This window comes from Colobus angolensis, unplaced genomic scaffold, assembly GCF_000951035.1.
Source record: "Colobus angolensis palliatus isolate OR3802 unplaced genomic scaffold, Cang.pa_1.0 Scaffold108, whole genome shotgun sequence".
NCBI lineage: Eukaryota > Metazoa > Chordata > Mammalia > Primates > Cercopithecidae > Colobus > Colobus angolensis.
In genome coordinates, this window is record NW_012111808.1 from 5,991,661 (window position 1) to 6,017,989 (window position 26,329).

Below are 26,329 nucleotides of genomic sequence, written 5' to 3' on the forward strand. Positions count from 1 at the left end.
CCTGACCAACATGGTGAAACCCTGTCCCTGCTAAAAAAAAATACAAAAATCAGCCAGGTGTGGTGGCACCTGTAATCCCAGCTACCCAGGAAGCTGAGGCAGAAGAAATGCTTGAACCTGGGAGGTGGAGCTTGCAGTGAGCCAAGATCGTGCCACTGTACTCCAGCCTGGGCAACAGAGTGAGACTCCATCTCAAAAAAAAAAGAAGATTTGGATAGTTTAGAACGGGGGTCCCCAAACCCCGGGCCATGGAACAGTACTGCTCTGTGGCCTGTTAGGGTCTGGGCCACACAGCAGGAGGTGAGCGGCAGAGCATGAACCCTATTGTGAATGGTGCATACAAGGGATCTAGGTTGTGTGTTCCTTATGAGAATCTAATGCCTGATGATCTGAGGTGGAACAGTTTCATCCTGAAACGATCCCCGCCCCGTTCTGGCTGTGAAAAAATTGTCTTCCACAAAACCAGTCCCTGATGCCAAAATGTTTGGGGACTGCTGGTTTGAAACAGCCCATTCCCAGGCCAAAAGAGTAACTCATAGGAAGCACATCCTATTAGCAGAGAGTTGGCCTCAGCATCTTTTATGTGAAGCCAACCAAAGAACGTGCTCAGGAAAATAAAGGCCATAAAGTGGTAGAGATGAGTGATCATTAGAATCACACCTAACTGGCTGGACGTGGTGGCTCATGTCTGTAATCCCAGCACTTTGGGAGGCCAAGGTGGGTGGATCACCTGAGGTCGGGAGTTCGAGACAAGCCTGAGCAACATGGAGAAACCCCATGTCCACTAAGAATACAAAATTAGCCAGGCATGGTGGCCCATGTCTGTAATCCCAGCTAATCAGGAGGCTGAGGCAAAAAGAGAATCACTTGAACCCAAGAGGCAGAGGTAGTGGTGGGCTGAGATCGCCCTATTGCACTGCAGCCTGGGCAACAAGAGTGAAAGTCCGTCTCAAAAACAAAAAAAAGAAAAATCACACCTAATTATACTTGGCATTTACTCTAATATTGTATGACCACTTATCCAGTCAATGATTGATTGCCTATTACATGGCAGGCACTACTCTAGGGACTTGGGTTATATCAGCGAACAGAATACACTGAACAAATTATCTTCCATCACAGAGCTCAATTCTGTGCTTAGTGCTGATTCCTGATCAGGAAGATTCTTAATTACCAGAGCCCAAGAACACATTTCCTTACTGTACACTTGCGATCCCATGACCCCCAACAGAAATGCAACTCCCTCTGGGGTGAAGCTGGGCAACTGTGCAGGAGCACAGACGCAGCACTTCTGACTTAAGAGTGAGGATGATCTTACCCCAGTGTGGTTGCCGAGAAACTTAAGATGGGCAGACTGTCAGGCTTTTGCCTCTGACTTGGACGAGGAAAGTGAGCTCAAAACCAAGGTGAAGAGTTGGCAGTGTGACCCTTGAAGACGATTCAAGTTAGCCTGGGGTACCCTCTCTGTTTTCCACTCCCAAACTGGGATTAACTTTATAATCTTCCATAAATATAGAGACACTGGGGGCTTTCCAGTATTAGCCTGGCTAGGTACTATTTCAAGACAAATAACAGCAAGATGGCCTTGCATTCTAAAAGAGAGAAAGGGAGACAGGAAGCGAATACACCTGGAGATGCATGTTTAGGCAGGAGATAGTTTGCAATATGGCCTTGTTCTTAGAATATTAGAGAGATGGAATTTTTCTCAGCATGCTAAAAATAGTATGCAGATGAAGAGAAAATACTAGGAGGTAAACTGCTGGTCACTGTTTCTGCAAAAAGGCACCTAAAGGTAAGTGAATCAGGCAAGACTCAAGATTGGGCAAATTTGGCCGAGCGTGGTGGATCATGCCTGTAATCCCAACACTTTGGGAGGCCGAGGTGGGTGGATCACCTGAGGTCAGGAGTTCGAGACCAGCCTGGCCAACATGGTGAAACCCTTTCTCTACTAAAAATATGAAAATTAGCCAGGCATGGTGGTGGGTGCCTGTTATCTCAGCTACTCAGGATGCTGAGGCAGGAGAATCACTCGAACCTGAGAGGCAGAGGTTGCAGTGAGCTGAGATCGTGCTATTGCACTCCAGTCCAGGCAACAACAGCAAGACTCCGTCTCAAGAAAGATGAAAAAGAGTGGGCAAATTTATTACTATGGCCCCCATCGCAGCATTTTTAACCATTTCAAATTTTGAGGTCCCCACAAACCTCAAATGTCTGAGAATAAATATTTAGAATGTCTTTTGAATTTGTTATGGAGAGATTCACCTATCTTTTTGTGAACAGTATTATTTTAAAAAGTTGAATTTAGTTACCAATGACCCCCAGTGCTTCTGTGTCATACCTGCGATGATAGTTAGCCACTTGCTGTAAATTTGGCTACATTGTATACATGTGTAGAAAATACAGGTATCTTCTACAACTAAATAGAAACTTTTTGCATGGGTAAAAGAATCTCAAATATGCCAGTCCTTGTGGCAAAATTTTCCTGCTTTAGTCAAAGGAAAACAAACACCACAGATATAAAGATCCTTTTTCTAACTCCAGGCTCCACAGAACTGCTCTTAAATGTACAGCTTCCATTCACATTTCTGGTTGTCCCTCGAGTGAGAGGTCAGCTCTGCTACTGACCACTGCAAAGTGAGAAATGGTCTCACCACTTGCAGAAAATGCAAGCCCTTCAGTTTGTTTTCTGAACAACAGTGTTCACGGTTCTGAGATGATTGCCTTAGTCACACCACCGAGCACAGGTTGGACCTTCAGCTGATACCTGGTAGAGTGGCTGTGTAGTGATGAATCTATGTGTGAGTGTGTAAGCCAAAGAGTTCCATAAGACCTTCCATAGGGTGCATAAGATAGATGACCTGGCTCCCCAGAAATGGCCCATTTTACTCGACTGTCTTGCTAGTAAACAAGTGAGCCAGGGCTCTCGATCTCAGAATTCGGTTTAGGTCACAAGCTGAGGATGACAAAGGGGACTCCTCCCTCTAGCTCTTTGAAATTTGGGCAGATGGATGAGACAGAAATTGCCTTCCACAATGGTGGGTCTAAAACCGATATCGTCAATCAATAGCCCCCTTCCCTTCCACTTCCTCCTTTTGAATTACTTTATCACCTTCCCCCACCTTTAATAATAATTTGTCCAATGAAACACTTTGAGTGGATAAATGACTGTAAAAAAAGCACTTAGCTGAGCAAGGAAGAGCATTTTATAATTAGAAAAGGAAATGCCACGTTTTTCAACATGAACAAATTAACATTGTCACTTTATTTTGTATTAAAATATGGTCAAAGCACCTCCCTAAGCTTATCTTGGGCATGAAACTGTGGTCATTGGTGTGTGAGCTGCTAAGAGACGTGTGTTAAGTAACTGGATAGGAGAATCTGGTTCTCCTGTGAAAGGTAAAATATAAATGTGGCTTTTACTTGGCTAGTTTGGCTAGCAGAACAGAACAATTTGCTCAGTCAACAGTTACCTAAAATCTGGAGATTTTTAGATTGGCTTTTTTATGACTGAGTCTTTAGAAATTCATGTGCCAATTTTTAATATTTTCACAGAGTTAAGTCACTTTGCATTGGGAATATTTTATCTTTGGAATGTATCTAGTCTTCTATAAAAATAATACTAGTTTTCTAGTACAAAATTGGGAGAAAGGGGAATACAGAGTATAGTAAAAACAATAGACAAATCAGTTTTCTTAGGTATTTATTTACAAAACTCCAATCTTGCCCATACTACAGCATAAGTCCAAAGCTCACTGGGGACCCTTTAAAATGGAAAATATCATTAAAAACATAAGTTATGTATCAAGCACAACATCTTTTGTGCATTGATTATTCCCATAAATTTAATTCCATCTCTTTACACTCCCAAATCGGTAATGAGGGAAAACACATTTATTTCTTGGCAACTTTTTTTCTCTTAGCCTCGTTTATACTCTGTTTTAAAATAAGACAAACATCCACTCAAAAACATCCCACCAGTGTGGCAAAAGTTACTCTGCTTTCCCTAGCATCACAAAAAAAGTGAATTCTACAAGTCTTTCAGACACACTGAAGTCTTTCATTCATACCACAAATTCTGATTAAAGCCAAAACCTATCATTTTCAAAGCACTCCCTTGCAAATGACTAAAAGCAATGTTTTTCCCCCCTTCTTCTTTTAAAGGCTACACTCAAAACATTCGCTTGAGAAACTTTCTGAATAGTGGTATTGCCTGGTAAAACACATGCAGCAGACAAAATATCAGATTTCTTTTTCCAGCTGTCCAGAATCCCATTAGTGCCTCTTAACTTCTATCAGTCTTTTGCTATAATTAGGATGGCTTAGGGTTTATCTGGGCCTTTTTTCAAAACCAGATTTCCTTCCGAGCAGCAGCAGCTGTCATGCACAAGTACCCTGACGGTGTTGGGAAACTTATTTTGATTTACATTATGGTATAGCAATTGTGAATGTGAAGTAAAGGAAAAGACATACATGCACATGCACACACACACGTTCTTTTTATCTCGTAATTTATTCAGAAGAAAAGTCTTACCTGAGGATGATCCCTCCAGTCTGGAACCTGGCTTGTTTCAAATAGAGTATTAACTTGCATGCCTTCGCCCTTGCAATTGGTGTTACCTTCTTTGGAGAGTGAGTCTGTTGAAGTTTGAAGGGTTTTTGCTTCTTGCTCTGCCTGGGTTGAAATAGCACATTCTCCTGCATCAGCGTGGGAATTCTGACCAGTCGCTGCTGCTGTGGTGTGAGAAGTCTCTCTTTTATAACTCTGGGGTAGTGGGTGCTTAGCAGATTCTTTGGCATAGCAGAGATGAAGGGTACCTTCTGTTGTACTTTCTCTCAGGTTGGCATTCGGCTTCTTGGGATTTCCCTTCATTCCCAGCTGCCTCACCCTGGCAGGTTTCTGTGAACCCCTCTCGCTCCATAAGTCCTTTCCCCCAACTCTCTTCTCAGCTGCCGTCTCCCGACACTGGCTCATCCCTGCGTTTTCCGACTCACCAGACAAGGGCTTCATCTCTGTCTCTTTTACTGATTCATCCATGTTGAGCAGATTGTCGCTGGCAAATTCCTCTCTTGCTTGGTGGCTGTCTCTGGTTTCTCCTTGAATTCCTGGATAATCATTTTCAGCAGCCTCAGGAGCAGTGGGGAGTTTATATCTCCCCTGTTCTGTCACTGAAGACGTCCCATCCTGGTGAGGTCCCAAAGTGAGAGTCATCCCTGTTTGTGGGGATGAAGGACCGTGCTTGCAGGCTCTGCCACTCCTCACCCCAACTTCTTGGGGTTGTGAGTGATGACCACAGAAGCCAGCAGTGGCAACCATAGGCCCAGCGTCACCTGACACCTGAGGTCCACAACCCATTCCACTGAGGAAATGCTCACACCCACTCAGGCAATGCTCACCGAATTCCATCTCTTCGTCATCGCTTTCTAATAAAAAAACATGCTCAGTCCCCAGCAGGTTCCTTTGCCAAACTGCATTAGAGTAATCCGTCATAACATCGGAACATTCCAGATACTCCAGGTCATCATCTGAAAACTCCTCGGTGTAGGTTAGGGTTATCTCTGGGCAAAGTTCATAGTCACTGTCAGAGTCTTCACTGGAAACCTGTGGGCTGGGTTGTTTCTTGGCCACGGCATTGTCACCTGGGTAAATGTGTGCAGTTGCCTCAGACAGTGGGAGACTGAGGCTAATGTATTTCTGTACTTTGGGACTTTGCTGACTGGAGTGTAAGCCTTCATCATGAGGGCCATCATTGTTCAGGCCACCATCCGAGAACTTGGATGCTGTGGAATGCACTGTCTTGTGGCAAAGTCCATCTTGTTTTTCATAAACATGACTTGAATTAAGAAAAAGCAACGCATCTGCAATTTCTTCTGTGTTACTTGGATCATAAGCCTCTCCAGGGTGCCTTGTTCCTTTGACACCCAAGGGATTTTCAGAACTGGACACACTAATGTCAAGATTGCCCAGTGACTGGAGGGAGAGTGAATGGTTGGACCTGGGAGTGCCTGGGGAGATGCTTTCTTCTTCCTTATAAAGATGTTCCTTCTCATCAATCTGATTTGCACTTTCTTCTTCACATGTCCCTGTTTCATGTTTCCAACCTGTGTCCCTGTCATCTTCCAGGTTAGTAGACAGTTGTGGGTTCTCTGATGAGCACTCAACCTCAATGGAAGCAGAACAACAGATCATTCCAAAAGAGTTTTTAGCCGAGATTTGATAGACAGCAGCATCATTTTTGGTACAGCTAGGATGAAGAGAATATACAGATAAGTGTGCCATATTTGGACATGCATGCCAACATTTTCAAACCATGGCACACAGAGAAAATGACCATAGTTTTAGTGCATGTTCAAGGAGATCTGTGATCTCCCTGGAAAAGAGTTTGTGGCCAAAGGCAACTGACCTCTGGGCTCCGGTGCCCCTAGTGCTGAGAATCCTAGGCGCTCAGCATCCTCCCTTGAAACTTTCCTCAACACTGCCTCAAATGAAAAATGCTGAGGATTGCGTCATGACAGTTTACAAATGCCATGGCAATGTCAGGAAATTACCTTATATGGTCTAAGAGGGGGAGAAACCCTCAGTTCCAAGAATGGTCCACCCCTTTCTTGGAAAACTCATGAATAATCCACCCCTTATTTAGCATATCATCAAGAAATAACCATAAAAATGAGCAACCAGCAGCTCTCAGGGCTGCTCTGCCTATGGAGCGTCATTCTTTTATTCCTTTATTTAAAAAAAAAGAAAATGCTGAGAATTACCTAGATGAATGGGGAAAATATTTATATTCTAATTTCTTCTTCTTGCCTTTTACATCATTTTTATATTATGGAAATTTGATAAAGCATTGTTTTTCTAGAGTGAGACATTGTACATGAATAAGTAAAATATCAATTCTTCATGTGGTGGAATAGCACAGAGAACCCTCAAATCTTTGGAAGACCCTGCTAAAAGGGTGTCATTTTTGCCAGAGGCCATAAAGATAATACCATGATAGGACTACGTATGTGAAGGACAGTGCTGTTTCCTTGTAATTTAATGTGATTAAAAGTCTAAACCACAGCCTCTGAGCTCCACTGGCTGGAAACCCATGTCCACGTGCCATTCTGACCTACATAGATCAAGTCAGATTTCAGCTTTGGCCCAGCAGGGGAGGAATAGAATCCTGGATCGGACTGCTTTCTCAGTTCAGGATGGATGGTACTCCTGAGGCTCCTCCCATTGTGGATCAGAACCACAAGGAGCCTGCAGCCTGACATGCCTAACTGGGTCCTTTCCCACTGGAACCCTTCCCCAGACACTGCAATCCCAATAAAAACTTGTTACCTGTGTTTTGTATGTTTCACCCTTATTAATCTCATTTGACCTCATTGTAATTGTAATATGGCTGACTTCATTGTATGCATCAGCCAACCCAGAAGTCAACAATCATTTTTAGAAGGCAGGGGCTGTGGGTCTGGCTTGGTCTGAGAGGTAATGCTTAGATCTTTATTGACTGTTCTTTGTGTGAAATACACACAAATATCTAACCTACAAAGGGTCAGTGTGAGACACAGACAGATATAACATGGTCATCTTTTCTCTTCCCCACTGAAGAGACCCTTGCCTCTACAATCCTATACGTCCTCATAAACCCTCAAGTGGTAGTCCCAGCTCACATATGTCTCATTTTCAGAAGTCAAAGACATCTAATCCCAATTTCAATAATGTCTTGTTGAGTTGGCAACCTGGCTCCTGGGTAGAAGCCATTCAGGAGTGGCTGAGATTGGCCAAGCTTGACCCATGGCTGATATTGGGCTTTGCCTTGGCCAACAGCACACATAGAATAAAATTTAAGGCAACTTTCTGGAGAAAACAATACCTGCACTCCTGTGTATTTCACTAAGTTATTCTGAGGTTTAAATGAGAAGATCAATGTTAAGGGACTTTGCAAAGAAGAAATGTTATACCAGATGAATTCTCCAAGAAGGTGGCCGTGCCAAGACCAAGTTACCTCTGGTGCTCAAGAATCATGCAGAAGAATCATCAGAGAACTCTGTTTAAAATTCTTGAAGCAGAATCACTAGGTCAAGGGCCTGAGAATCTGCTTTTAAAGATTTCAAAGCCATTCTGACGCAAATTGTCCTTGGCCTACCCTTGGAGACATCCTCATCCTCATCATTGTCAATTAGGTCTAGGGCTCTGCAGTTGAAGCAGACTCTTCTCAGATGAAGAAAAATGCCTATTGCTGCAGTTTCACATCATCCACATTGTTGGCGGAAAAAAAAAAACAAAAAAAAAAAAACTGTGAAATATTTAAAGAGGTTTATTTTGATCCAAACATGAGTGACCATGGCTGGGGCACATCCTCAAGGGGTCCTGAGAACAAGTGCCCGAGGTAGTCAGCTTTTACAGTTTGGTTTTATACATTTTAGGGAGACAGAAGTTACAGGCAAAGACATAAATCAATACATGCAAGGTGCGCGTTGATTCAGCCCAGAAAGGTGGGACATTTTGAAGTGGTGAAGGCAAGGTTACAGGTCATAGGTGGATTCCAAGATTTTCTGATTGGCAATTGGTCAGAAGAGCTAAGCTTTGCCTAAAGAGTTGAAGCCAGCAGAAAGAAATTGTTAAGATAAGTGAGTTGTGGAAGCCAAGGTTCTTGTATGTAGAGGCAGCCCCTGAGTAGCAAGCTTCAGAGAGAATAAATGGTAAATGTCCTCTCTGGACCTTAGAAGGTGTCAGATTCTCTCCCGAATCAGGAAAAGACCAGGAAAGGGAAGGACATTCACTACAGAATGCAGATTTCCTCCCACCAGAGTATGGTTTTGCAGGGCCATTTAAAAATATGTCAAAGAAATATATTTTTTAGAGTCAAATACTTTGATTTTCTTTAGGACCTGCTCTTTTTTATGGGATGCTATACCAGAATCAGGTTGGAGTTGGGTATCTTCCTGCTACAGAGTCTGCTGTGAGTCTTATGATCTCTATGTTAATGTCAGTGGTAGTCAGTTTTGCCTAAACTCCAAAGAGAGGAGGGTATAATGAGGCCCGTCTAACACCCTTCCTGTCATGGCCTGAACTAGATTTTTAGGTTTCTTAGGGATCCCCTTGGCCAAGGGATGTGAGGGGGGTGCGGCTTAGAATTTAATTTTTGATTTTTTATAACACTGTCTTCTTCTTGAACATTTTCAATTAATTCCTGAATATTTGGCCTCTGTTAAGAACTGACAGAGAGCATAAAAAAGCACTACAAGCTGAGTACCATGGCTCACACCTGTAATCCCAGCAATTCAGGAGGCTGAGGTGGGAGGATCAGTTGAACCCATGAGTTCAAGACCCATCTGGGCAACATGGCAAAACTCCATCTCTACAACAAATTTAAAAATTAGCCAGGCATGGTGATACACACCAGTAGTCCCAGCTACTCCAGCCTGGGTGACAGAGCAAGACTTTGTCTCGGAAAAAAAAAAAAAAAAAGGCAGAGGGGCTGTGGCAGGGTAGGGTAGGCAGTATGGACTACTGGGAAATCCCAAGTAATTTTGATATCCTGACCTATCCAGTCCACGAGCTCTCTGCAGAGAAACCACTTCCCCGGAAGGTACCATGATTTGTGTAGAAGAGAGAGAAAGGAAGAAAAGAAGGCTGAGAGGCACAAGGGGCAGTAAAGCAGTAAGAAATCAGGAGAGGTGGGGAGCAGAGATGATTCTCAAGAATCAAGGAGAGAAAACAAAAAGAATTTTAGAAAAACGTAGAGAAAATCTTTGGGTTAAATATACTCTATTTAAATTCTTAACGACTAAATAAACAGATGGGAGATTGTCATAATTTTGTGATATATAATTTTATGAAACATGTGTTTTAGTTGATAAGAGATTTATAATCCATCCTAAGTACAGTAAATAAAGAGAAAAGGGAACTGGATTAAGTGTAATTAACTTCTCACTGGCTAATGAATGCCTTTGAAAGAGTTATGATTTGTGGCTGACACGTCCTTGCTAATTATCTCGAAGCATCCTAAAGAGGAGGGGAAGAAAATTGGGCAAGGAAGCCAGCATCTGCTGGCTACATTAAATCTACATTAAACAATGTCTTCCTCCTCCCTGTGTGCACAACTGAGGCTCAAAGGAGTTATTTCCCCAAAGTGACAAAGTCGGAAAGCTATAGAGCTGGGATAAGAGCCTTCCACCCTAGTTGTCTGGCTCTGTGGATGCTGTTAGAAAACTAACATTACCAGAAAGGAAATGACGCAGTATAGAGAGATCATTCTGCAAATAAAGTATTTCTGTCCTAAGTCTTCATCTTGATCAGCCAAATGGCAGACTTGCATAGAGTGATGGGCACCGTGGTGCCCAGCATTATGTTACGAGCTGCAGTGGAGTGAAGGAGATGCCTGAAACATCATGTCCAGCTTCCAAATGGCTAAAAATTGACTGAAGGAAATAGTATTAGTTTTCCAGAGAACCTTGTAGATGAGGTCTGTGCTAAGGTGCACAGAACAGACTGGATGGGAAAAAGGAATTCAGAGAAGGGACTCCAGAGGTAGCAGTTAAAATGGTATTAGCAGGGTCGGGGTGTAGAATCTTTGCAGGAGGCTGGCAGAGAGAGCTGCGTGCCCCACAGTGATTTGACTGGAATGCAAAACCATCCAGGAAGAAATTCCCTAAATAATTAATTGAATTCCCTCCTTGCATATCTTTTCTTTTGGCGGAGGGAAGCAGTAACATTCCTCTCCCCTGCTGTAAAAGTCTTGCTTGAATTCTCTGGGTTCTTTCTAAATTAATCATTTCCTTATTAAAGAAAAAGAAGTCCATGTTACCTTAAATGAATGAAGCTTCTTCTGAGTTTGAACCCCCAGAAATGGTCTAAACCAGAAAGTCTGAAAACATTTTGGTATCAAGACTCTTTAATACTCTTAAAAATAATTGAGGACTTCAAAGAACTTTCATTTATATGGGTTATATCTCTCAATAGTTACCACATTACAGTTAAAACAAAAATTTTTAACAGTTAATTTTAAAATAACAAGAATAAATTCATTGCATATTAGCATAAATCATGTTTTTATAGAAAACATATTTTTCCAAGACAAAGCAACATTTCATGAGAGTAGTTTTATTTTAAGTGTTTTCATATACCTTTAATATCAAGCTTAACAGAAGATGGTTGGATTTTTGTATCTGTGCATTCAGTGTGATACAATACATGGTTTTGATTAATATATGTAGAAAAGCTGGCCTGACACATAAATGTGTTGGAAAAAGAAGGAATATTTTAATAACCTTTTCATCTGATTGAAGATATTCTGATTTGATATACATGAAGATTACAATGTGGAATCTGAAACCACATCAGTGAACTTTCTATACTTGTTACATAAAATCCATCATTCTATGTTGCTTTTTTTTTTTTTTTGAGACAGTCTTGCCCTGTCTCCCAGGCTGGAGTGCGGTGGCACAATCTTGGCTCACTGCAACCTCTACCTCCAGGGTTCAAGTGATTCTCATGCCTCAGCCTCCCAAGTAGCTGGGACTACAGGCATGTGCCACCATGCCTGGCTTATTTTTGTATTTTTAGTAGAGATGGGATTTCACCATGTTGGCCAGGCTGGCCTCAAACTCCTGACCTCAGGTGATCCGCCTGCTTTGGCCTCCCAAAGTGCTGGGATTACAGGCATGAGCCACCATGCCCAGCCCTATATTGCATTTTAAATGCATCTTTTACCCATGCAAGATTTTGTAACATCATACATTGGTCATTTGGAAAAACTTGGCTCATGAGATCTTCCAAATATTAATACATTTTATTAAATATAACTTTTTAAAACCATGTTTATTAATGTTACCACTGATCTTATCAGAATAATTTTAAAGTATTAGAAACTGTTAAGCTTTTGATGAAGGGCACAAGTTTTCCAAAATTCTACTTAGGGAAATAATATGAATGTTAATTTATCAGAGAACAGTGTAAATCAAGTCTGTGCTAAGTTGTATGGTAGAAAGTATAAGCATGGAGGATATGAGCAGGAAGGTCAGAGGAAGCATCCCTTCCCTGAAAATTCTCACTGCTGTAAATGCAACAAGAACACTGGTAAAACTTGTCTGAATCAACTTTTTCAGGGCTCTGAAAATTAAAGGCAATCTGGGGAGCCTTTATTCAAGAAAAATGACTGAATCTCAGAACAGTTTTCTGGTGCTTTAACCTGCCCTAGTTCTATTCCCCCATAACCAGCTCCACAGTAGTCTTGAAAACCAAGACTCCACAATCACAGTGAAAACAGCCTGGCAGCAGCTTGAGGGGGCAGGACACAGTTGGGGCTCCTTCAAAGCTCCATACCCAGAGTTGTCATTATTTGACCTGTCTAGTAATTCCCTGGAAGACCCCACTCACAAGACTGTTTTTGTGTGATCTGACTTAGAGTTCACCCAGCAAAAATAACTTTTTCCCTAGGGGCATTTGTACTAATTTAAAAAAAAAAAGGCAATTGTTGAACACCATGGCTGCTTGAGGCAGTAGATAATAACTGGGTTAAACAATAGGGGAACCAAAAAGGTTAAAAGGGAAAGCTGGGAATGAGAAGCCCATAGGCGTCATTGAAAAGCTGAGACATTTTCCTGGGGATCTAGGAGGCCATGCACATGCATAAGGCTGTGAGCAGCCTTCCTAAGCATGTCCAGTGCACATGCTTAGGAAAGACCTGAGAAAATTCTGAGCTCTCACCTCTAACTGACCTTAAGGCTTTCTACTAGCAGGAAGTGAAGGCTAAGGCAGAGTTGTAATTTGCCTGGCTGAGTGTGAAAGCATGCTTCATACCCCCACATGCACACACAGCCCCTCAATAAACCGAGAGACCTATTGGTTCCAGGCACCTAAGGAAATCTCTGTCCATTCATTAGATGACTAAGCTAACTCAGTAGAAACTTCAGGGACCACAGACAACAAAGAATTAGTTCAGAAAAGTCACTAAGCAAGCAGACAATAAGCCCTGGAAAGGTGGGAGAATCTCATTTCCAGAGTTGCCACATTACATTGTTTAAAATGTCCAGTTTTCAATAAAAATTATGTGACATGCAAAGAAACAAAGTATGGCCCGTACACAGAAGAAAAAGCAATCGATAGAAATTGTTCCTAGACTTTCTGGACCAAACTTTAAATTATCTATTTTAAATATGTTCAAAGAAATAAAACCATGTCTAAAGAGCTGAAAAAAAGTATAAGCATAGTGTTTCAATAAAGACATATAAATTATACATACAAACTAAATAGAAATTTAGAAATTTTAAATTACAGTAACTGAAATAAAAAATTCACAAAAGGGCTCTACAGCAGATTTGGGCAGATGGAATAGGAATCAACAAACTTGAAGAGGTCAGTTGAGATTATCCAATTTTAGTAACACAAAGAGAAAAGAATATAGAAAAATAAAGAGTTCTGGAGCCCGATGGTATACCAGCTTACAGCATATACATAATGAGAGTCCCCATAGGAGAGAAGATAGAGGAAAAAGCAGAAGGAATATTGGAAAAAACTGGAAGTCCCTAGTTCAGAGAAGGGACTGCAATGACAGCTTGCAAGTTTGGATTTTATCACTGGCAACACATACTTTTAGTTTTCCTTGAAGTGGCAGGCTTGTTTTGTTCATTTTTCAGAAAATGTCTGCCAAATACCCAAGGCTGAATAACCATCATTTGTCCGTTATTCTTTTGAGTCAAAATTATAATCCATGAAAGAAGTGGCTAGTTCAGCTTGCGACTTAAGCAATCATGCAGAAGCTTGTCCTCAAGATGTTCATCATCTAAGAAAATCCAGCAGAGGTGCTCTGTATATATTTCCCATTTTATTACATGGAGTATTAAAAGGGCTACTGAGTTATCAAGATTTAATAAAAATCCCCTATTTTTACTGATGCATAAAGGACATTAAAAGGGCTACTGAGTTATCAAGATTTAATAAAATTACCCCATTTTTACTGATGCATAAAGGACATTAAGTAAAACTTTTTGTTTGTTGTTTTTAACTGTGGCTGTATGGAAATGCAGAATTCTATGGCAACTAATATGGTTCGGGACCACTGCCATGATTCATGCTAAGCCACCAACAGACTTACACCCTTCATTGCTTTTTACCATTAGTGTACATTTCAACACAGTGAAAAGGGCAAATAATGTTTGAATTTTTTTTTAATTTTTAAGTTCTGGGGTACATGGGCAGGATGTGCAGGTTTGTTACATAGGTAACGTGTGCCGTGGTGGTTTTCTGCACCATCAACCCATCACTTAGATATTTAGTCCAGCATGCATTAGCTACTTTTCCTAATGCTCCACCCCTCACACCGCTTCCCCCCAACCCCCATTCACCGACAGGCCCCAGCATGTGTTGTTCCCCTCCCTGTGTCCATGTGTTCCCATTTTTCAGCTCCCACTTATAAGTAAGAACATGTGGTTTTTGGTTTTCTGTTCCTGCATTAGTTTGCTGAGGAAAATGACTTCCAGCTCCATCCATGTCCCTGCAAAGGACATGATCTTGTTCCTTTTTATGGCTGCGTAGTATTCCATGGTGTATATGTACCACGTTTACTTTATCCAGTCTATCATTGATGGGCATTTGGGTTGATTCCATGTCTTTGCTATTGTGAATGGTGTGACAATGAACATATGTGTGCATATATTTTTATAATAGAATAATTTATAGTCTTTTGGGTTTATATCTAGTAATGGGATTGCTGGATATGTTTGAGTATTTTTAGGATAACATTTGTGACCCTGGGGATCCCTAAAAGGGTGTTAGGGACTTCCAGAAGTCCAAGGAACACACTTTAAGAATCATTGATTTAAGCTATTCACCAAGAGAAGCCTGGATACACTGTCACAGCAGAACAGCTAGCTTTTGCACCCTGGACGATGGGCATTAGCATGGAGGGGTCACTGCTTTGCTTGGTTTGTTCATTTGTGTATCCTCTTAGGCTGATGACATAACCTCTGTGGTTTTTCTTATTTGTTGCAAATAAAGAAAGAAGGGGAAAGAAGATCTATGTCTGGGCTCCACTTCCAGAGATTTCTGATTCAATGCTTAATTCATGGGCCTATCTAATTTAATTTTGGGCAGGAGGAGGCTGGTTCCATCAATTCTGGAAGAGCTAATCCTAAAAGTTCTTTAGGATTCAGCCAACTTAGCATGATTTTGTGCTTTGGGAACAAGGATTAGAAATATGAGTAATAACTAAGCAGGACAAGAATCCACAGGACTAGTAACCCTATCAAAGAGGAATATGAAGACAAGAGGTTGGGGAACAGAATGAAACAAGTAGAAAAGGAAGACATAAGCAAACAATTTTTTTCCAGCTACCAGCACAATATAGCCATCAAAATGATATACTTTTTAGTCTCTACATTTCAATCATCATCATCTTCTTCATCATCATTCTCATCCTCATCCTCATCCTACCCTAAGGGTCATGTGCATTATTTCATACATCTACCTATTGACCATTAAGGTGGGTGATTCCACCAGCAAAAATAAAAATAAAATCAGTAATCTCATGTGGCCTGAAAAGTGGATAATCCTTTATTGCCTGCCCTGAGGTCATTTCCCTGCTCCCAACAATATTAAAATTGCTGAAACTCAAACTGCTACTTGAGCAGGTGCCCTGAAGACAGGGTTCATAGAAGAAGCAGCTGAAGTATTAGCTAGAGGTAAGATTTGGAATTCTCAGCCAGGTGCGTTGGCTCATGCCTGTAATCCCAGCATTTTGGGAGGCTGAGGCACGTGGATCACTTGAGGTCAGGAATTTGAGACCAGCCTAGGAAACATGGTGAAACCCCATCTTTACTAAAAAAATACAAAAATTAGCCAGGTGTGGTGGCACATGCCTGTAATCCCAGCTACTTGGGAGGCTGAGGCAGGAGAGACACTTGAACCTGGGGAGGTGGAGGTTGCAGTGAGCTGAAATTGCACCACTGCACTCCAACCTGGGTGACAGAGTGAGGCTCCATCTAAAACAATAAAAAAAAAAAGATTTGGAATTATCTCTGGAATTTAGATGCTATACAACCGCCACTCTGCACCACAGACATTCCATTTTATTATGCATTCCACTTTCCAGTGAAAGAAAACAAGATCAGGAAACACGAGGTCTGTAGTGTCTTCACCCTTTCAGCCAGGAATGCGGGGGGAAGGAGGTCTCTGAAGCTCCCCTTCCTGTGGCTGTGAATGTTTTGAGCCTTCCCTCCCACTGCAGCAGGGAGGGGGAAGAGGGCTCCACTCAATAAATAATCACACGATGACATCCGTGTCCTTTCCTTGGCCACAGCACCAGGTGAAGGTCATCATATTTTCTTAAGCCAAGTGTCTGTATTTTATTACCTGACAGCTGCTATCAATAATCATATTAATAACTGAAGGAATAGGAAAGACTTTGGTCTTTCCCAAGCTCCAAAGCTGTGTTTGTCCTGGAGATGGAAGAATTCTCTGAATTTCTTGATCATATTTTCTACAAGTAACTAGATACCTTTCAAAACAATGAGGAGATTCCTCACACATTTACCAATTTATTCAGTTATTTATTCAACAGATTGGTTGAACTACACACCTAAAGAGCCGAAAGGGACTTCAGAGCTGTGTCTCTCCCAGGCCAGTTCTTAGCCACCTGCCTTCTTCCCCAGTTCTGTTCTCTATCACCAGGGCTGACCCCTGAGGCTGTAACACCCCAGCTCCCATGACTGCTGGCTTCTTGCTGTGTTTGACCAAAGAGAGACAGTACATCGGGGGGGTGGGAAGGGAAGAAAGAAGAACTCATCTCTTCCGTAGTTCCAGGTCCCATGGGACAGGCTACCAGAGGTCCAGTTTCTGCCCTGTGGCCTGTGACCTGGAACTGGGAGTCTTGCCTGCTCCCTTTGTCTCTGCTGCCCAGGAGATAGTGGCTCTGGGTGACCTCACTGTTCCCTGTTGGCTGTCATCTGTGCAACCCTGCACTAAATGCTTCAAAATGGTTTTTGTCTTCCTGATTAGACCCTAACAGATACAGGAATTGGAACTATGTTACAGATATTGGAACTGAGGCCCAGAGAAGATGTGACATGTCTTAAGTTATATGGCCAAAAAAATGACAGGAAACGTCCACCATGTCTACCATGTATAAAGCATTGTGTTAGCCACTATGTGGATGACAAAGAGGTGAAGTTCATAGGCTCTTCTCTCGGGAGCATCTGGATGGGAGCATCCAGTAAGGGAAATGACGTGTCTATACAAACAGCTATAATACAGGACAGTGTGTGCCAGGCACCATTAGCAAGCATGCCAGTTATAAGGATTCAGGTGTTGGGGGCGTGCAAGATCATGAAGGGAGGTTTCCTGGGGAGCTCAGCAGCTGAAGCAGACCAGGAAATACAGGGCGGGATTTGGGCAGGAAAGATGACGTGTGTCTGTGGTTGGTGGAGGGGTGATCGTTCCAGGCAGAAGGAATAGCCTAAATGTGGAAGGAGGTAGGAAAGAAAGCTTCAGGCCCTCCCAGGAAACAATAAACCACTTTTAATTTGGAACTTGGGGGAGTGGTAGGCGGGAGGGTAGGGTAACTGCATTGTTCGCTGTTTAAACAGGACACTTCAGAGAGTGAAAAGGGGCTCCTTTTTTTTTTTTTTTTTTGAGACGGAGTCTGGCTCTGTCGCCCAGGCTGGAGTGCAGTGGCGCGATCTCAGCTCACTGCAAGCTCTGCCGCCCCCCGGATTCCCACCATTCTCCTGCCTCAGCTTCCCAAGTAGCTGGGACTACAGGTGTGCACCACCATGCCCGGCTAATTTTTTGTATTTTTTTAGTAGAGATGGGGTTTCACCATGTTAGCCAGGATGGTCTCAATCTCCTGACCTTGTGATCTGCATGCCTCGGCCTCCCAAAGTGCTGGGATTACAGACACGAGTCACCGTGCCCGGCCTGAAAAGGACCCTTAATATATCAAAGCAACAGGCAGAGACTGGGGCCATGCTGGAGAAACTGAGGCTGGCCCAGGTGAATCAAGAGATAGGGTCACCTGCCAGGAGGTGGCTCAGCCCAGACCGTGGAAGGTTTTCCATCCCATACTAAGGGGTTTAGACTTCAGGTTCCAGTTCACTGGGAAGCAAATAAAATAGTTACATAGAAAGGGATGGAAAATAACTCTGTAAGATCCTAACTGCGTTTTATACCACAGACCGGGGATGAGGAGCAAACGCTCTTGCTCTCCATATCTGACGTGACTTGTGGCCCCCAAATGAGGAGGAACACCCTGTTCTCCCATGTGTCCTGCTGGACCTACAACTGTACATGCTGAGCACACTGCATGGGACTTGAGAAGGGAAACAAGAAATTAGTAGAAGACTTGCTTCCTTCCCCAGAGATGAGACTTTTGGGTATCAAACGGAGCAGTATGCGATTTGCAAACTCCAGTGTCATTGAATTCCAAAAGGCACAGCTGAGGCAGCCAGTGCTTCTGGTGGTTAGGAGGGGAGAGGTCACAGTGGCCTGGGCCTTAGGAAATGAAGCCAGGAGCACAGAACTTGAGCCCGGCAGGGAAGAATTACATTTTGGCCGGGTGGGAAGAGGGGAGGGCATTCCTGGCAGATGCACCAGAGCTGGAATGATCAGGTCGTGTGTAAGGGACAATAAAGCAATGAGCTGAGGTGGGATTCGCAGGAGGTAGGGCTGGGGGAGAGGGCCATAAAGAACAGGGGCAGTGGGTGGGAAGCAGCTCCCGTGTGGAGGGTGCAGAATTCTATCCAGGAGCACTGTGAGTGTGTGAACTGCAAGGGAAAGTTTACTTTTCTTCTTCACCCAAGAGCAATTTGGAGCAGATTGCAGAGGCAGTTGGCAAAGTCAGTAAGTACTGCATAGTGGTTAAGGGACAGACTTAGCAGCGAGTGTGCCTCGGTTCACATGCCGGCCCATCTGCTGGGCAGCGTTGAACAAACCACTTGACAGCTCTGGACAATGGCTGAACCGACATCAACCCGGTGACATGAGGATTAAGGGAGTTAACTCCTATAAAGTGCTGAAAGCAAAGCCTGGCACACAGTAAGACTAAATCAGTAGTTCTCAGCCCTGGCTGAATGTGCAAATGACTTGGAGCGCTTTGTAAAAATATCAGTGCCAGAGGATTTTTAAGGCAGGGAGATAACTGTTGATTCTACAAAGGTAGATACATGTCATGACACCTTTGTCCAAACCTGTAGAACGGACACCAAGAGTGAACCCTCATGTAAACTATGGACTTGGGATGATGATGTGTCAGTGTGGGTTCATGGATTGTAACAAATGTACTATGCTGGACAGAAGGTATGTGGGAATTCTCTGTGCCTTGTGCTGAATTTTGCTGTGACCCCAAAACTACTCTAAAAAATAAAGTCTCACGCCTGTAGTCCCAGCACTTTGGGAGGCCAAGGCAGGCGGATCACGAGGTCAGGAGTTCAAGACCAGTCTGGCCAACACGGTGAAATCCCGTCTCTACTAAAAATACAAAAATTACCTGGGTGTCGTGGCATGCACCTGCAATCCCAGCTACTTGGGTGGCTGAGGCAGGAGACTCGCTTGAACCCGGGAGGTGGAGGTTGCAGTGAGCTGAGATTGCTCCATTGTACTCCAGCCTGGGCGATAGGGAGAGACTTCGTCTCAAAAATAAATAAATAAATAAAAAGGCAAAAAAGGCCGGGTGCGGTGGCTCGCACCTGTAATCCTGGCACTTTGAGAGGCCAAGGCGGGTGGATCACCTGAGGTCAAGAGTTTGAGGCCTGCCTGGCCAACATGGTGAAACCCCATCTCTACTAAAAATATAAAAATTAGCCGGGTGTGGTGGTGCACACCTGTAATCCCAGCTACTTGGGAGACTGAGGCATGAGAATCGCTTGGACCTGGGAGGCAGAGGTTGCAGTGAGTCAAGATCGCACCATTGTACTTCAGCCTGGGTGACAGAGCAAAAACTCCATCTCAAAAATAAAAATAATCTGAAAAAAATACCAGTGCCAGGACACCACCTCTTCCCCACACCAAAAAAAAATGGCACAATTAAGCAGCATAATGGGGTGAAACCTTCACCATCAGGTTTTTTTTTTTTTAAAGGCTTCTAGGCTATTCCTTTGGGCAGCCAGTGCTCAGAAGCACTGAACTAAATAAATGGACATGGATTCTTGTACAATAGTGAACACGTCAGGGAACAGGTACATTTGTGGTAGAGCCAGGATCTTTTCCTGGGGATGCGTGGGGAGCGGTTTCCTGGCTGCCACTTGGTGCAGAAGCTCTGCACTTTCAATAGCTTTCTGAGCCTCTTGGAGCAACGCAGACCCACCAGAGATTCTTTGAACAAGAAATGGGCAAACTGATTTCAGAAAGGAAAAAAATCCTGCGGCATTACTACCACCATGCTTAGTTAATAGATGACTGATGCTTCTTATCAAAAGAAAACTGAAAGTTATCCGGAAACAATTTCCACCCAAAGCACCTAACAGGCCACCAAGTGAGCATAGTGTCCCAGAGATCTTAAGGAGCATTGTGACAATATACCAAAACAATTGTAAGTTTGAACTGTAAATCTATTCTCTAAATCTATAAGGCCCTTCATCTTCGAGCAGGACTAAGATGAACGCTCCATTAGACAAGCCACGGTGGGCAGCCCCAGCTCTCAGCAGCACCAACGTCCCTGGCCACAGGGTCCCAGAGCTCTGCTAATTCATCAAACACCCAGCACTCCCCAAGCCAAACTGTGGATGTCCCTATGCAAACCCGCTTCTTGTCTCCACAAAACTGCAACTCCATTCTACCAGTTGCTCAGGCCAAAAATCCTGGAGTCCATCTTTCACTCCCCTTTCACATCCAGCATCCAGTCCAACAGCAGCTCCTGTCAGACACACTCAGAACCTGGCCGCTTGCTCCCACCTTCTGCAGGACCGTCCTGGGTGGAGGCACCACCGTCTCATCTGAATTACCGCCATGCTTGCTTGCAGGTGCCCATCTGTGCCCTGAGTCTTCTCCAGAGGATACATTCACAGCACCGAGACGAGAGTCATCCTTTTATACTAAGCCAGAAAATGTCATCACATCTCTGTTCAGAAACCTTCTTGTGTGTCTCCCTCTCACTCCAAATCAAATCCAAAGTCGGGACCATGTGCCATGGCCTACAAGCAATGAGCTGACGTGAGAGTCACAGAAGATGAAGAGAACCTGCCTTCCCCGGGTAATAGCCACATCACCCCCTGCTCTGCCCTTTCACCTCTGTGCTCAGAGCCCCTCACCAGAGAGACCTTCCCACCATCATGCGCCTTCCCTCCCTCGTGCCGCTTTATCCTTTTTCGCCCGACCCATGACATAGTTCCTGGTGTGTTAAATGTCTGGTTCCTCTTGCTATCCCTTTCCCATGAGATCAGGGCGTCCAGTATTCACTGCTGTATCCTCAGGGTGAGAACAATTCCCGGCATATAGTAGGCCCTCCATGAATCCTTATTTTTGAATGAAGTCCTTATGATCACTCCTTTTTGAATTATATTCCAGGATGCATCTTAATAGATTTTGTTTGGGAGGATGGCACTGGTAGGATGAGATGCAGTGATTAACATAATGGACTCGGACGCCCTGGGAAACAGAATTTGGGGGTTCTAACCCTAGCTTTAATTCCTAACCTGTTGTGTTACTTTGGACGGGTCCTGTGACCTCTCTGGGCCTTGGGTGACCTGTAGGGTGTAAGCAGTGGACTAGACCAGTTGATTTGACCAATTAAAACAGAATTTTTTAGGGGTGGGATATAAGCAAAAATAATTTTTTAAAGTTCCCCAGAGGTAATGTATAGCCAGGATTGGACTAAGCCTAAGCCTTACAGTGGGGTTTCTCTTGCATTAAAAATGCACATGAATCATTAAAATGCAGGCTCTGATTGGCTGGGTCTGGAGAGGGAGCTGGGATTTTGCCATTCTAACAAGCTCCCAGGGGATGCTGATGCTGGTGGTCCAAGACCAGGCTCTGAGTGGCAGCATCTTGAAGTTGCTTCCAGCTTGGTGACTCCAACGTTTCCATCAAGGGTAAAGGTCCCTTTATTAAATTCTCAGGAAAACATCAGCTGTCACTCCACTAGCTGCTCAATTTGAGCTGAGTTTCCTAGTCAATGATTGGCAAGCTGCCCCCGCATGCACTCTGTGGATGTTAAGAGTTGGTTTTCCTTCTTAAAAAACGAATTGCTGGACCCAGAAAGAAGGAATGAGCAAAACCAGGTCCGAGAATTTCTCTCCCAAAATCAGAGGCCTGTGGTCAGGGAAGAAACCCGTCACAAGCCAATGGTTTCCCTTCGTCTGCCGTTCTGTTGTCAGGGCCTGAGTGCTGGCTGTGTCCTGCGTCCCTCTCTGTCTCCTTGATCTGACCATCTCAGGACGCCTCTGCCTGGCTGCCACCTCCTGATGCCCACTGGTGAGCAGCGGCAGCCACTGGCAGGCAGATGGGCAAGCAGGGCACCCTGCTCTGGGCCGAGGGAGCAGCCTCATTAGGGCTGTCAAAGAGCAGCTCCAACAGAAGAATCTCCATCCGGCTGCCGCAGGGAATGGGAAGTGACAAGGACAGAAAGGGAGCAGTCACTGTCTGACACCCTGCAGTTCACATGGTGACCAGAGCTGCTGACAACGGGGCCTTCTCCTACAGCAACTGCGGGAGGCCTGTTAGATTATTCTGCTCACCTAGTGCCCTAAGGATTCAGCAGCAGAGCCTCTGACCACCAGGAAGCCACAGTTCATTCAAATCACTTCCTCCAGTTCAGATGCTGTACGTGGTATGACTCTTCTGCCTGCTTCCCTTGAGGCAAGACTCAGTGAAGAACAGAACCCCTGGATGCCTCGTGTTAATTTCTCCCACAAATCTTTTGTTTGTATGGTTTTGAGACAGGGTCTCATTTTGTCACCCAGACTGGAGTGCAGTGGTATGATCAGGGCTCACTGCAGCCTCAACCCCCCAGGCCCAACCAGTTCTCCCAGCTCAGCCTCCCAAGAAACTGGGACCTCAGGTACGTGCCACCACCCCAAGCTAATTAAAAAAAAAAAAAAAATTGGCCGGGTGCAGTGGCTCATGCCTGTAATCCCAGCACTTTGAGAGGCTAAGGTGGGTGGATCACTTGAGGTTAGGAGTTTGAGACCAGCCTGGGCAACATGGTGAAACCCCATCTCTACTAAATTACAAAAAAAATTAGCCAGGTGTGGTGGTGGACACCTGTAAACCCAACTACCCGGGAGGCTGAGGCAAGAGAATTGCTTGAACCTGGGAGGCAGAGGTTGCAGTGAGCTGAGATCATGCCACTGCTCTCCAGCCTGGGTGACAGAGGAAGACTCCGACTCAAAACCAAAAGAATGGCTGTGTCTTACAATACACAGGAGATCTCAGGGCAGAAAGAACGAACATTTACTTAGCATTTGTTAAGTACTAGCGCTGTTCAAAAAGTTTCCTTATGTGTATTATCTCATTTAATCTTCACCCAACCCTGCAAGGTAGATACTGTAATCATTCCCACTTTACAGATACAGAAATGGTGGCAGACGGAGGTTAAGCAACCTGCTCAAGTAAGAGGTGAGGCCAAGAATTGGACCTGGGTAATCTGGCTTGAGAACTGAGTATCTACTTATGATACTTAGAATGTCTACTTACGCTCTCACACAGTGCTGCAAATGTCTGATTCTGAACCAGTGGGTCCCTGTTCACCCCCATTGGCATTGTCTTAGTCTGGCCCTGTATATAGCCAGAGCCCTTCCATATTTGGAGCTGTGCTAGCTACTGAATTATGTCCCCTACCACCACCAATACACATGTTGAAGCCCTAACCCCTAATGTGAAGGTATTTGGAGACAGGGCCTTTGGGAGGTGATATGGTTTAGATGAGGTCACAAGGGTGGAGCCCTCATGACAGGATTAGTGCCCTTAGAAGAAGAGACACCAGAGAGCTTGCACTCTCTTTCTCTCTCTCCCATGTGAGAACACAGTGAGAAGGCAGATTCTGCAAACCAGGAAGAGGGCCCTTACCAGAACCTAACCATGATGGCACCTCGATCTTGGACTTCCAGCCTCCAGGATGGTGAGAAAGAAAAATTCTGTTGTTTAGGCCACCCACACTATGGTATTTTGGCAGGGTAGCTCAAGCTGACTATGACAGGCAGGGTCTGAGGGACCATCCCAGGGCTTAACCCCTCTCACGGGCCACGCCCATTCTCACCCATTCTCAGGTTCACCTGCCTAGGTGTGGGGCGTGGCCTGAAGGGAATCCTGGAGGATCCAGAGCGGCAGCTCCCCTCCCATGTGAGGGGGACTCTGCTGAGGTGTAGCCTGGTGTCTCATGGAATGTACTGAGATTGGCCCAGCATTGTGGGATTCAGATAGAAATGAATGGGAGCATGAGCTTGGGAGAAGACAAAGCAGGAATTCCAGGTGATGGAGCCTGGAGGCAGACAGGGAGGGGCACGAGGTCCAAGTCAAACAGTGGTTCATGGAGAACTCAGGAGGCAGGGGCAGGAGAGGCTCCCAAGCAGGACCTGGCAGAGGCAGTGAGACCTTGGGTCTGTCATGAGAGGCCCTCAGCTGAGTGCATGAGGAGGAGAAATAGGCTGGGCTGAGACTTACGCTGCCAAACTGAACCCCTTTCTCAGTCCTGCCCTCTCCCTACAGAGTGGGGGCAAAGCCCTTCCCAGGACTCATAGGGCCTGATTAATTTCAGCTTTGCCCATAACTAGCCATCTCCCCTTGTCAGGTAATTTCTTTATGAGCTTTACCTTGGAGTTGGTCAGCTGTTCCCTAGCACTAACACATCACGATTTCTACATGAGTGAGGCACCCCATCTTTTCACTCTTTCCAGACGTGTCTGCCTCTAATTCTGTGATTACAAAGTAGGGCTGACTCCAAGAACTTCCCTAACATGTCTGGCCTGCTCAGTTCTCAGAAGGTGTCAATGGAGTGACAGTTTCACAGACTTTCAGAACGTTTCCAACTTCTAGTGATTGGTGCACCTTTCCCTGACTGTCCCAAAGTCTTGGAAGGGGCTCCTGGATCAACCTATCACCTGCCACCTTAGTCATGATTTGCCCTGAGGAGTCTGCACCATGGTGGGAGCAGCCACCCAGGTCCCATCCCCAGGAAAAGGTGAGTGAGTGTCCCAGAACACGGCCTATAACCATTCGCTCTTCTGAGACACTTACCTACTAAAGTCACCACCAGAATGTGATGACAAGCAGTGGATTCTCAGAAGGGACCTGTCACCCAGGGACTAACTGGGAGTTCCTCATCAGACCCTCGGAACTCATTCAAGCAGGGCTCCAGGCGTGGTCTGAGTCATGGCCCTGATGCGTGCCTGCTGAATTCCTTCAGGGAGACCGCCACGGGAAGCCGCCTCAGCCCTGTATCGGGAACACAGATGGCTTCCAGGTGTCGGAAAGTTCTACTAGTCATCGTTAAGACTTGTTAGACCTACTTAAGCTCACAGGAACATGAAGTTCACAAAACACTTTCCAACCTTGGATGAAATGCATTTTCCATCTTAGCCAAGACATAGCAAGATTCAGTCATCTTTATTTCTACCTGATGATTCCTTGAACAATCACATTAACTACTTTTTTTTTTTTTTTTTTTTTGAGACGGAGTCTTGCTCTGTCACCCAGGCTGGAGTACAGTGGCGCGATCTCAGCTCACTGTAACCTCTGCCTCCCGGGTTCACGCCATTCTCCTGCCTCAGCCTCCCGAGTAGCTGGGACCACAGGCGCCGGCCACCTCGCCCAGCTAATTTTTTGTATTTTTAGTAGAGACGGGGTTTCACCGTGTTAGCCAGGACGGTCTCGATCTCCTGACCTCGTGATCCGCCCGTCTCGGCCTCCCAAAGTGCTGGGATTACAGGCTTAAGCCACCGCGCCCGGCCTTAACTACTTTTTTTTTTTGACCCTCCAAAAGAGAAATAGCAGATGGGAAAAATGCTGCCTTTCTTACCTCCAAACTCTCCTATTTTAATCAGTTCCAAAATTATAGTTTGGGGTGGGGAGCATGTTTAAAGCACCTGAAATAGCTATTATTTATTGAGTATTCGAAATTCCTTGCATGTGTTGGTTTAATCCCCCACAACAATCCTATTAGGCAGGTGTTATTATTATCCCCATTTTACAGATGAGAAAACTGAGACATAGAAAAGTTAAATAATTTGCCCAGGATGATACAACTTACAGATCTGGGATTTAAACCCAGCTCTTTGAACCCTGGCTGTCAATAGTGGAAAGAATTGTCTGTTCTTTGTAAGTGAAGTTGATGGTGACAATTCTATCAGCAGGTTGTGTGTTCTGAGGTGTTTCTTCCAGCAATGGGGATATCTTTTTTTTTTTTTTTTTTTTTTTTTT

At 44.4% G+C, this 26,329-nt stretch overlaps 1 protein-coding gene across 1 annotated transcript in view; it reads right to left on the reverse strand.

The window, feature by feature from the left end:
• Positions 1-26,329, reverse strand: part of ALPK2 (alpha-kinase 2) — a 129,231-nt gene that overhangs the window by 91,386 nt on the left and 11,516 nt on the right. Inside the window, exon 3 of the mRNA XM_011949283.1 lies at positions 4,532-6,242. Coding sequence (XP_011804673.1) covers positions 4,532-6,242 — 1,711 coding nt within the window. The remainder of the gene's footprint in view (positions 1-4,531; positions 6,243-26,329) is intronic.